General features: G+C 43.6%; 1 protein-coding gene across 3 annotated transcripts in view; it reads left to right on the forward strand.

Annotated features, from left to right (window-relative positions):
* Window positions 1-3,213: 3,213 nt before the first annotated feature.
* The window catches only part of LOC310859933 (B-cell receptor CD22-like), a 39,228-nt gene continuing 29,420 nt past the window's right edge, over window positions 3,214-13,021 (forward strand). For 2 of the 3 annotated variants that reach the window (XM_083766698.1, XM_083766699.1), the window contains exons 1-4: window positions 3,214-3,411; window positions 4,933-4,993; window positions 6,286-6,494; window positions 7,187-7,346. In XM_083766698.1, coding sequence (XP_083622824.1) covers window positions 3,403-3,411; window positions 4,933-4,993; window positions 6,286-6,494; window positions 7,187-7,346 — 439 coding nt within the window. In that variant the 5' untranslated portion in view covers window positions 3,214-3,402. Of the gene's footprint in view, window positions 3,412-4,927; window positions 4,994-6,285; window positions 6,495-7,186; window positions 7,347-13,021 lie in introns of all 3 variants that reach the window. The other variant, XM_083766700.1, reaches the window with a different exon arrangement.

The following is a 13,021-nucleotide window of genomic DNA, read 5'->3' on the forward strand; positions in this document are numbered from 1 at the left end:
GGGCAGCTCGAACTGCTCGAAGTAACATTATGTCCAAATTGTTAACAAAACATTGAAAAATCGTCTGAAGAAATAAAGTAAAGCATTGGTTCTCATGTTTGCTTCAGATCACCCCTGTAATCTTTTCATCCATGGCACCCCTGGCTGAATTACATTGTCATTTACTGTAACCCTGATCCATGACATTGAAAATAACTTTTTTTTTATACTTTATAAAATAGCCCGTTCTCTTCATCATGTGCTGCCCTTCTCATCATCATTATCCATCTCCGTGGTGGTCTAGTGGTTAGGGTGCGGCGCTCTCACCGCCGCGGCCCGGGTTCGATTCCCGGTCAGGGAACACTGTTTTATGATGAATTCCTGTTCTGTTCTTTAACTATATAGAAGTGTCTATTTGTACGTCTTTAATGTTTTGATGAATTGAACAATGTGGACCCTGTTGTAAACAAGTGTAATGCTTAATTGGTTCGTCCACTCACAGTTAACAGTCTTTGTATTGAGTTTGTGCTTGAAATGTATTGTAATTCTGCAAACTGTTAATAAATATTTAAATCAATCAATCAAAAATCTCCTTCTCACCGCCGGGTGACACACGCTTGTCGGCAGCTTACATCTGACGCCGCGCGGAGGAGAGCGTCAGATGTAAGTTGTCCGTCGCGCAAGTCGTCAGCGAAAACAAAACTAGTTTTAAAACTCCTCGGCCGGGAGGCGTACCCGGGTCCCCCGTTCCAAAGGCACGTACGTTAACCAGTCGACTAAACAGCCATGATAGCGAAGTAGCAACAGAGCAACTTATAGCCTACATTAGAATGCGCCTTTGTCTGTGTCAACATCTTGTCACTCAAACGTCCCTCTCACGCCCACTTCGCTAACGAAGAAATAGAGGACTACAGGCGTTTAAATAGGCTTCCGTGTGCGTCTCCTCTAGGAACCGCCCAAAGCCCCGGAAGGATTTAAAGTGAGACCTGACGCGACGGACAACTGAAGCTTTCACGCCTGCCAGTGTATTCACAGCCTCTGTGTGTGTGTGTGTGTGTGTGTGTGTGTGTGTGTGTGTGTGTGTGTGTGTGTGTGTGTGTGTGTGTGTGTGTGTGTGTGTGTGTGTGTGTGTGTGCATATTTTGTAGTGTCAACTTATGCAATTAGTGTAAGAGGGTAGGTGAGTGTCTGACTGTTTTGTCAACCTGTCTGCATGCATGTGTATTTCACAAAGGACCTATTGTTATACTGTAGTCATTAGTTTAGCTGCAGTTTAGAGTCCAATGTGAGTTGAAACCGTTGAAACCCTTGTTGTCTAGAAAATGTTACATACTGTACATTGTTCTCTCCAATTCTAAAAATTTATCAGTGGTGCTCAAACTTTTAAATTACAATGACCCCATCAAACATTTTGCTTGTGCCAGGTACCACCAGAATCAAATACCGGTATTTGAGAAAAGGTTTGTGGGAGGGACCTCCCAGAAGAGAAGATTTGTTTTTCATAAATAGCAGCGTGATGGGTCGTGATCTGCTTGTATATCTGCTGTTTTGAAGTGTTTTCTGAGAACCACTGTTCCAAACCACTGTTCAAAATCCTAAGATTTGTTTTTTTTTAAACGTATGTTATTTTTAAACGTATATTATAGCTAAAATCTAAAATAACACGGTTAAAATATCTTCACTGAAAGTAGCCGATTGAAGATTCAATTGTGAGATTGTCGAGCTGCTATTTTTTCCAAAGGTTTTCCCCAGGAATACGGATGCTGGGATTTAAAGCTCTTTTAGCGACACCTGGTGGTCACCAGTTTAGGCTTTGAGTGCCAATTCTCCAATTATAAAGAAAGAATGTGTAATTCTATTATGCATGTAATGTGCATGTCATCACCTGTACACCAGATTAGAGGAATTTTCAAAATATGCATGAAAAAAAATATATATATATTTTTCTTTTAATTAAAAAAATTATAATTTAATTCCCAAGGGAAGACGTCTTGTCGTCCGTGGCATCCGGTACTTAATTGCCAGTTAGACGGGATAACGTCCCTGGCACTTAAACAGCTTTAGGTTGGCGTTTTATAGCAATGTCACTTATTTGAAATAACTTATAATAACTCTCAAGTGCATTTTATTGACTAGCTTGCCAACAAGTTCTAAGTACACACCTCGCCTTTCCCTTTTCTTTGCTCCCATTGCAAGCATGGGAGCTTGAAAGTCCTCCCAGCCCGTCTGTCCACCATGGGCTCAAGAGCCTTCAGCCGCTCTGCCCCTCACCTCTGGAACTCCCTCCCCCCTGACATCAGAAACATGGACTCCATCACCATATTTCAAACTCACCTCAAAACCCACCTGTTTACTGTAGGCAGGCTTATGACTCTGTGTGACCTCTGTGTCTTCTGCTGCAAGCTGTGCCCTAGTTTTGTTCTGCTTTTAACTGTGTTCTTGTACTGTTTTTAACCTGTGCCCTGAAAGGCGCCTTATAAATAAAATGTATTATTATTATTATTATTATTATTATTAAAATAGTAATATGCCCCGTTAACCAGTTTTCATTTGAAATGACATTCAATTCAGTTCAATTCAATTCAATTCAATTCAATTCAATTCAATTTGATTAAAGTGTCAAATCACAACAAGTTGTCTCAAGACACTTTACAACCAACAAAGATCCACCCAGAGCAAGCAATATTGCGACAATGGTAACGAAAAACTCCCCTTTAGGAAGAAACGTCAGGCAGAACCCGACTCTAGGGTGGGCGGCCATCTGCCTCGACCGTGTCGGGGGAGGGGGGGGGGGGGGGGGGGGGAGAGAGAGGGGGAATAGGAAGAAAGAATAGAAGAGAGATAGACAGGGTGGGCTCCATGGAGGGGCCTGGTCCACGTCTGGTCCAGGTCGAGCTCTGTGAGGCCGGGTCCATGGTCACACTTCTGATGGGCTCCATGAAGAGGCCTGGTCCACGGTCACACTCTGCAGTCAATTGGGGGTTAATATTAGAGGTCCACGGAACTGCGAAGTGGAGGACAAAAAGAGACTCCGGGGAGGGATTCCCCAGATGTTGGGTTAGTGGCAGGCCTTACTGGAGCCTATACAATGTATATTACAAGCACTGCTGGGAGACAAACACACACAAACAATGTACGATTATGGTATTTAGCAGACACACCAAACATTCAGAGATTTACTTCTGCTTTTGCCTTTTTTTAAACCATCAATAGGATATGGGCTGTCAGACAAAAAATCCCTGCCACCAGGGAAATTAAATTATTTGTGTAACACCTACATTTGAGAAATAGGAAGGCAGCATTTTGCTTGTTGTGCAAATTAATTACTCAACTTCCCTTAGAAAAATGATTTGAGCATCACTCTCAGCTACAATAATTTGCATTGTACAGTCTCATAGCTCTCCCGTTTTTGGACATACTGTACATGTTAAAGGTAGGAACTGATCTTTCAATTTCTTCTTGCGTCAAATTAACGGGTCTTCCTGACACTAGGAAGTCGCGACTAAAAAGTTGCGACTTGTTAGTCGCGACTAAGAAGTCGCTCCTCCTCCTGACGGCTTTTTTACTAAAATGGAAAAGTTGTTTCGTAATTTTATTTGGAATAACCGACGCCCCAGGCTCCGTTTATCTTTGTTATATTTACCTTATGATAGAGGAGGGCTAAAGTGCCCTAATATGTTATGGTACTATTGGGCAGCTCAGTTGAGAACTATAATGTTCTATTATACAGAGAAGGGATCCCCCACATGGAGGAACATTGAATCACACTCTTTGAAGCTCCCACTGCCTGAATATCTTTACTCTAATTCGAGTAAAAAACTGATCAAATATACAGCTAATCCTATTGTTAAAAACATGATTAAAGTTTGGCAGGATGTCAGACTTTATCTTTTGGATATCCAACCCAGTTTTCGATTCAGCCCAATTTGGGGAAATGAATATTTCACCCCAGGAAGGGCGGATGGGGGCTTCAAGATATGGGCCAAGCAAGGGATTAAACAATGGAAGGATGTTTTTGACAAAAGGGGGAATCTACTCTCTTTTGATGAACTAGCTGCTAAATACAATTTACCCCGTACACACTTCTTCAAGTATTTACAACTCAGAAGCTTTATAGGGCTTTATAGGGGTTTATAGTCGCGACAAAAAAGTCACGGCTAAAAAGCGCGACAAAAAAGTTGCGGCTAAAAAGTTGCGGCTAAAAAGTCGCGGCAAAAAGTCGCGGCTAAAAAGTTGCGAATAAAAAGTAGCATAAGCAACTTGTTAGTCGCGACTAACAAGTCGCGACTAAAAAGTTGCGACTAAAAAGTACAAAAATGTACAAAAGAAATTACAAAACATTTACAAAAAGTTTTTTTTTTTTTTTTTTCCTATTTTTTCCTAGCGCGAGTGGTTTTCTTATTCTTTTTCCTATTTTTTCCTAGCGCAAGTTTTTGTTTTTTTTTCTTATTTTTTCCCCTATTTTTTCCTAGCGCGAGTGGTTTTCTTATTTCTTTTCCTATTTTTTCCTAGCGGGAGTTTTTTTTTTTTTTCTTTTTTTTTTTCCTATTTTTTCCTAGCGTGAGTTTTTGTCTTTTTTCTTTTTTTTTTCCTACACCCAATGAATACTAAACTACTAAGGCAGGACAATGCGACAAGGTTGTACAGTAAAAAGTAAAGACTATTAATCGGTTAACAGAACGGGGAAAAAAATGAAAAGATTGTGACATCCCACAATCAATCTCAACAGACACATTTTGTTATTGAAACAAAACTTGACCCCACCAACAGAGCTTAATAATAACTGTAGGCGTTTACTTTGTCACTATGTAAAAAAAAATATTTTTTATTATTATAATTTTTGATCATTCCTACTCCTAGTGTTGCTTGTAAATCTCTTTTAAGTGTGATATTCTGTGTATGAAATGTGATTTCACACCATCATCATCATCATTATTTCCCCCTGGCAGAGCAGAACCAAGAAGACATGGCTGTGATTGTGACGTGTGTTGCTTTCTTCATGTATCTGATGCAAGGTCAGTGGTTTCCAGAACAGTGCAATAGTTGGAACACCCAGGCTTGTGCGGTTGACGTTTAATTCAAAACCCTTCCCCCTTTTCAATCGTGTGTGTGTGTGCGTGCGTGCGTGCGTGCGTGCGTGCGTGCGTGCATGCGTGCGTGCGTGCGTGCGTGCGCGCGTGCGTACGTGCGTGTGTGTGTGTGTGTGTGTGTGTGTGTGCATGTGCATGTGTCTGTCTTTACAACCAGTCAGAATGCATATAGTAGAAGTGGTTTTCAAAGTTGTGTCCAGGTACCCTAGGCCTAGACATCGACATGTTGTTGCCAATTATTATTTTTTCCTGTCTTGCCGAATATTATCTATAAATACACCTCATCTCTGTGTGTACGTGTGTGTGTACGTACGTCTGAAATCCACGTAACGAGAACCGTTAGCCCCACCGACTTCAAATCCGACACACGCGTTCCACACCACCACAGGGAGTGCAGTGCCCTGTGTCGAGTTGGTCGGACGCACGGTTGTTCAGAACCACCACAAAAGGCCTCTGCCCGGGAAATGGACCTGATCACCCCTATATCTCCATATATGGAGCTGGCCTGTTCTGACATCATTCTGACATCTGCATAGACTCCATATTTGGGCATGCCTGATAAAGGCATAAAAGGGACTGGGTGGCGCACGTTCTGACAGCTATCTGCATAGACTCCATATTTGGGTATGCCTGACAAAGAACTCCATTATATGGGCATAAAAGCGACACAGACAGATGGAACGGGTACTCTGACAACGAGTACAACAGGTATTGCATTGCCAGGTGGGGCATGGATTTCCAACTTCGATCGTTACCGTCTCTGAGCTCTACAGCCGGGCACCGGTCTAGTGTATAATACATGAACATACATAATTGTGATGTCAGAACAGGCCAGCTCGATATATGGATATATGGGTGATCAGGTCTAGATCCCGGGCAAAGGCTTTTGTGCTGGTTCCGGACAACCGGCTATCCGACAGACCAGGCACTCCCTGTGGTCGGTGGGGCGAACGGTTCTCTCTCGGTTCACAGTTATGTGGATTACAGATGTACAGTACGTACGCGCACACACACACAGAGACGTGGTGCATTTATAGATATAGATACAGTAGCTAGACAGGAAATGGGGAGAGAGATGGGGGGGAAGACACACGGCAAAGTTTGTCGCGATCGGGACTCGAACTCACGACACACTGTCATGCTGGATTACCAGCCAAGGCGCCTGGACCGCTAAGCCATCCCATGCCAAGATGTATCGTTCTACATGCCGTCACCAGGTGTCCTGTGTAACCAGTGGATTGTGGTTCTGCCCGGGAGCATCAGGGCCTTAAGGGAGTCCTGTGCCACTGTCCCCTGTCGCTTCGAGGTCCCCTCCTCCTTTGACAGGGAAGTACAACCTAACTGCAGCGTCATCTGGCGCAGGGCCTCTGTGTCCGGTCCCGTCGTGTTTAACTCCACGACACCAGACATCAGGAACGGTATAAAGGTCAGAATCACTTCAGTACCCTCTCAGCATGCATTGCATGGTAAGGTCTGTCTGTTTTATTTGTTTGTTTGAGCAAGAGAACTTTAGAGCAGATGGGCAGAGTATATCGTCTCTGTCGGGTGGAAACCTCATAATGTAAATAATAAAACTGTAAAAAAACAGCAAAGGTAGCAGATCTACAAGCTCAAAATGGGTCGCCTTGTGCCCGTTTTGAGCGTGAGGATCTGCGACTCTGTAGTATGATCAAGTAGAGCATTAACTTACGAGGAGAAAACACAAAAACTATTCCACAATCTCCAAATATCTGGAACTACATCTCCTGAATGCCGAGAATGTAACAGCAGGAAGCTGGCATCGGTTTGTAATTTCCCGTTACCAAAGTAAGATAATAAGATATCTTTACGTTTTTCTTTTTTTATTATTTTAATTTAATTTTTGCTAAGAGCAAGCTTAGATGATTTCGATTTATCCATTTTTATTTATTTATATATAATTATTCATTATTCATTATTATATATTATTCACTTCATGCCTCTCAATGATGCAGCCTGCACACATTGGAATTTCACCCACTTGTAATGTGATAATAAAGATTGATAATGATTCTGATAGCAGGGGCTAGGAGAACTAGAATGCTTATTAATAATAGTACTAGTAGTACTGTATCATATTAAATCTAACTGTGCTTCCAGGGGGAGTTCACAGGAGACCTGAGGAAGAGGGACTGTACCACAGTTTTCCATAACTTCCTGGAAATACACAACGATACCTACTTCTTCAGACTGGAGTGTCCCAGCAGTGGACAGCTGAAGTACAATTTCGGTTCAGGGGTCTACATTAGCTCACATGCAGGTACAGTATACACACAAACATTATTTTGGATGCCAGTTAAAGAACACCTCTGACAATCCCACCCCTCTTTGCTGTATCTTTCTTAGCTTCCCCCTACACAGCAAATTGTGTTTTTCAGGTATGAAACAAACTTAATTTGGCTATTTTTAGTGCATGACAATGTCTTAACCCTTGGACTACCAATCCCAATTTTTTTGTTTGGGTAACAAATTGGCATATTTTTAATTCATCATTTTCACATTAATAGAAAGATCTGGTGGTTTGAACAGATGTTTTTTTTTATTTTCTTCATTGCTAGTGTATTCTCTCGAATTGCCACCAGATGGCGGGAACGCACCATTATGCTGATTTTGGCCAAAATAGACGAATCTTCCTAAGTCACTTCCGGTTCAACGATCGACAACATCCGGTATTATTTTGACCCTAGTCACTAGCTTGGCTGGTCCGGATTGCTAAGCTAATGCTATATTTTTCATAACTAAGTCAAATTAACCTCAAATCAACCCCAAAACATCGCAAAATAACACATTTTTTACAGCAACGCACATAGAGACGGCGCGCGTGCACGATAGCGCATGATCACGCGGATTCCGGCAGTTTTTTGGTAAATTACATCCAACATTAGTGATATTAGCGAAAAAATATTAATTTTTGCTCCGTTGAACCCTAGATAACTGACATTGATTCCGTTAATTCCGTGAACGGGAGGTTTGTATTTTTAGAAATATTCAGTTTTTTCCGTTAATTGTAGCCCAGGGGTTAAAAGGAAGTATGAATCACTGTTGTTTTTGGCAGCAGATTTAGATTTTAGTTTTAGACATAGTCTCTTGAATAGTTTTCATTTAGTTTTAGTCAAATTTTAGTCAACTGGAATGTTTTAGCGTTAGTCTAGTTTTAGTCGACTAAATGTCATGCCATTTTAGTTGACTAAATCTACAGTTAATTTAGTCTAAAATGTATTTTGGTGGGCCTTGATGCCGACTGTTATAACGCTTGCTGAAAATAGCCCATCTACAAGCTCACAACGCGTTGTAAGCTTTTTTCAGCATGTAACTAAGTGTAAAATGACTTGTATCTTACATATAGACAAATCCACAGAGGGGTGCCCTGGGCGCGGCCATTACTGAGGTGTAATCCATGGAGCAGGTGCTCCGTAGGCCAGGTGTGGCTAATCAGTGCTGTAGGTTCCAAAGCCCGTGAAGCAGTAAGCTTGACTCCAAGAAATAATCCACGTCCACACGTCCATTGTAGTTTAACTTTTTAGTTGACGAAAAAGGTGTACAGAACAACAAAACATGTGATACAAAAAAAAGTGTTAATAAAAATAAACGATTTCTGAAGTGTCTTAATATTTTTCAACGTGGTTTAGTATTCTCCAAAGTGGGTCAAAAAACTGTAGCTGCTCTCAGGCTTCCAGCTCTGAACTAACTAAAAACCTGCTGGACCCAGCTGCTGATAATGCACACTGAATTAACTGGCTTGCTGGCTTCTGCTCCAAAAGGCTGAATTCTTAATTGGCTCTATTAACTCAGTTAAGACTCAGGCTGCACAAAATGTGTAATCAAGAAATGTCCTTCAATATAGTACACACAAAGAAATAACTCAAATACACTCATAGACATTTTCTGTTCTAAATATGGCTCTCACATTTCCGGCCCCTAATTGGCTAGGCGGGAAGCATAACAATTATGACATTACTTAGAGCCATTAAACATTACTATCAACAAAAACAACTTAAGTATATTCTTCACAGTTCAAACTGCCTCTTGTAGCAGACAGAGTTTTGTAATTGGTCTCTCAAGGGTGCTGGTTTTCGTCTTCACGCTGACACGACGCACAACTCCCCTTGAATCTGGCATGATCTTGAGTATTCTTCCCATCATCCATGAATTCCTCGGAGCGGAGTCATCCACAATCAAAACGACGTCTCCAGGTTGGAAGTTCCTTCTTGCTGTCAACCATTTCTTCCGTTCCTGAAGGAGCGGCAAGTACTCATGGGTCCATCTTGACCAGAACAGATCAGCAAGGTATTGGATTTGTCTCCATCTTCGGCGCGCGTACAGATCTTCTCTCTTGAAAACTCCTGGAGGCACACTTGGTTGTGTCTTCAATAACAACAAATGATTCGGAGTAAGTGCCTCGAGATCGTTCGGGTCATCCGACACCTTGGTGATGGGACGATCATTGATGATGGCCTCGACTTCACACAAGACGGTCTGAAGACCTTCATCATCCATGGTCTGCTGCTTGAGCACTGAATTGAGAATCTTCCTCACCGTTCGGATCTGCCTTTCCCAAACCCCTCCATGGTGGGAAGCAGCTGGTGGGTTGAATGTCCACTTGATCCCCTTCTTCATCATCACATCTTGAATCTTGGACTGATCCAGCTCCTTAATAACTTCACGCAGCTCCCTCTCTGCTCCGACGAAATTCGTACCATTGTCGGAACGAATAACAGCCACCTGTCCTCTTCTACTGATGAAGCGACGCAGAGCGTTGATACAAGAATCAGTATCCAGAGAGTGAGCTACTTCAATATGAACTGCTCTGATTGTCAGACAGGTGAAGATTACGCCGTATCGTTTAACCATGCTGCGTCCTCGTTTGACCTCAAATGGTCCGAAGTAATCCACCCCTACATTCGTGAAGGGGGGTTTGTCAGGCAGCAAGCGGTCTTCCGGCAGATCTGCCATTTTCTGCTCTCCAACCTTGGCATTCAATCTTCTGCACACAGTGCATTCCGAGACGATTCTTCTCACTGCAGAGTTAGCTTTCGGAATCCAATACTTCTGCCGTAACTTTGCGAGCATGTGATTCCTTCCACAATGCCCAACTCCCTGATGGATGTGTCGAAGGATGAGAGTAGCAACTTTTTGGTGCTTTGAAAGGATGGCGGGATGCTTGGCCTCTTCTGGCATAGCAGACTTGTTCAACCGTCCACCTACTCTCAACACTCCATCCTGTAGGATTGGATCCAACTTGTAAAGTGGGCTACTCCTCTTGACATATGCCCTTCTTTGCAAAGCCTCAATTTCCTCAGGGTATGAATGCTTCTGACTGAAGAGAATTAACTCTTTTTCAGCTATGTTCAGGTCATCAACTGTGAGCGGCTTCTTTTCCAACTTTGTTCTGTGTTTATTCAGTTGTAGCTTGAGAAGCATCTGTCGCTTGACAGGGTCATCTTCAGAGTGACTGATGATCGCTTGTAGCTCTTTCCTTTTGCCACTTAGGCGCAGCAGCAATTCCCTTAGCCGGAGAAACCAAGCCACTGCTTTCTTCAACTGATGCCAGCTTGAGTAGTGATCAATTAGCTTACTTAGTGTAGCAGTGCTCTCCTCCGTGGCAAGTAGACTGACTACAGCTGACTTTTTGATCTCCACGTCATCTTCCCGAATATGACTGGACTGATCTGGTCTTTCTGGCCACTCACTTTGATTCTTCAGCAGGAAACTCGGGCCATGAATCCAACTCTCACTCTGGCACAAGTTCTCAGCTTTCAAACCTCTTGAAGCTTGATCTGCTGGGTTAACTGAGGTGTTTACATACCTCCACTGGGTCGGGGTAGTAGCCTCACGGATGATCGAGATTCGGTTGGCTACAAAAGTCTTGAAGCGAGCCGTATCATTCTCAATGTACTTCAGTACAGTAGTACTATCCGTCCAGAAGACAGACGGTTCAAGTGGTACCTGAAGCTCCTGTCTCATCATCTTGTCGACCTTGACCGCGACGACAGCGGCCGTCAATTCCATCCGAGGTATCGTTACCTGCTTAAGCGGTGCCACCCTGGACTTGCCCATCAGAAAGGAGATGTGTTTCTTGCCTTGTGCATTTGTCTGCAAGATGTAGGTAGCTGTGCCATAGCCATTCTCACTGGCATCCGAAAAATGGTGGAGCTGTGCCATCTTTGTAGATCCAAACCCTACAGGTTTGAGGCACCTTTCCCAGCGAAAACCTGTAAGTTGCTGCAGGTCTGCTAACCACTTCATCCATCTTTGTGCCTGTTCTCCCTCGATTTCTTCATCCCAGCCTTTCTTCTCTCTACATAGATCTCTTAGTAGAAGCTTCGCAGGTAGAACAAAGGGAGCCAGAAAACCGAGGGGGTCATAAACGGAGCTGACCACGGAGAGAATCCCTCGTCTTGTGACTGGTTTATCCTGTGGCTGCATCTTGAACTGGAACGTATCTGATTCCGTGCACCACTGGATACCAAGAGCTCTCTCCATAGGAAGCTGATCATGGCTCAAGTCTACATTTTTTACTTCGGTGGCTCTGTCTTCTTCTGGGATAGATGACAAGACAACTCTGCTGTTGCTGACCCACTTGGTCAGGCGGAAACCTCCACTGCGACACAAGGCACTGAGGTCCCTTGCCAGGGCAACAGCATGACCTTCTGAGGATACAGACTTCAAACAATCATCAACGTAAAAGTTTTTGAGGACTGTGTTCACCACTTCCTGTGTCGTTTCATTCCTTCTGTCTTCAGCTGTTCTTCTTAAAGCATATGATGCACAACTGGGAGATGATGTGGCTCCAAACAGGTGCACAGTCATTCTGTAGTCTTCTACGGGTTGACTCAGGTCGCCATCGGGCCACCATAGAAAACGCAGTAGATCAGCATCTTTGTCTGGAACCCTGACCTGATAGAACATCGCTTCTATGTCGGCCATCATAGCGACAGGCTCCTCTCTGAACCTTGTCAGGACACCAATGAGGGTGTTAGTGAGATCAGGTCCCTGAAGCAGCTGATCGTTCAGTGATGTTCCTTGGAACCTTGCAGTGCAGTCAAAGACTACCCTGATCTTGTTTTTCTTTGGATGGTAAACCCCATGGTGAGGTATATACCATACACGTCCATCCTCACGGCTAAGTTCCTCTTCAGAGACTTTCACGGCATGGCCTTTCTCTATTATTCCTGCCATGAATCCCTTGTAGTCTTCATGGAAGTCTGGGTTCTTGCTGAGCTTTCTTTTTAGACCAACTGTACGCTGCTCAGCTACACAGCGGTTGTTCGGCATGATGGCAGTCTCATTCCTCAAAGGCAAGCCGATACAGTAATGCCCATCAACAAACTCAGCAGACTTAGTGACTGACCGCATGAACTTGTGATCTTCTTGAGACATCTCTGTTTTGTCTTCACAGCTGTGCTCTGGGAAGTCTGTATTGTACTGTTGGACTAACAGTTCTTCAATGCTTGCTACAGAAATGCGGTTGACTGTGTGACTGTAAACACCATCCACTGATGTGATCTCATCCTCTCTTCTTACAGGCCCATTTACCACCCAACCAAGGATGGTCTTAACTGCATAGGGTCCGTCCCCTTCACTATTAATCACCTGCCATGGCTCCATAGCTTTAGGCGAGTTGGTCCCGATCAGCAGGCCGACTTCTGCTTCGAGCTGCGGGATTTGTACCTCTTTCAAGTAGGTCCATCTCCTCACATCTTCTGGCCGGGGAATGTTTTCCCTCTTCACTGGTATGTCCTTATGTGTGAAGGCTTTCGGTAGGTCGATGTAATCTTTCGACTCAAGCCCACACACTTCCAGGTCAGACAGGATGTAACTGGGAACCAGCTTCTCCTGGCCCATAGTTCGAAGAAGGATCTCCGTCTTCCTGCCTCTGATGTTCAGCTGTCTCATGAGTGCTTCAGTACAGAATGTGGCTGAACTTCCCTGATC

Source organism: Protomyctophum parallelum (genome assembly GCF_964188405.1).
Source record: "Protomyctophum parallelum genome assembly, chromosome: 1".
NCBI lineage: Eukaryota > Metazoa > Chordata > Actinopteri > Myctophiformes > Myctophidae > Protomyctophum > Protomyctophum parallelum.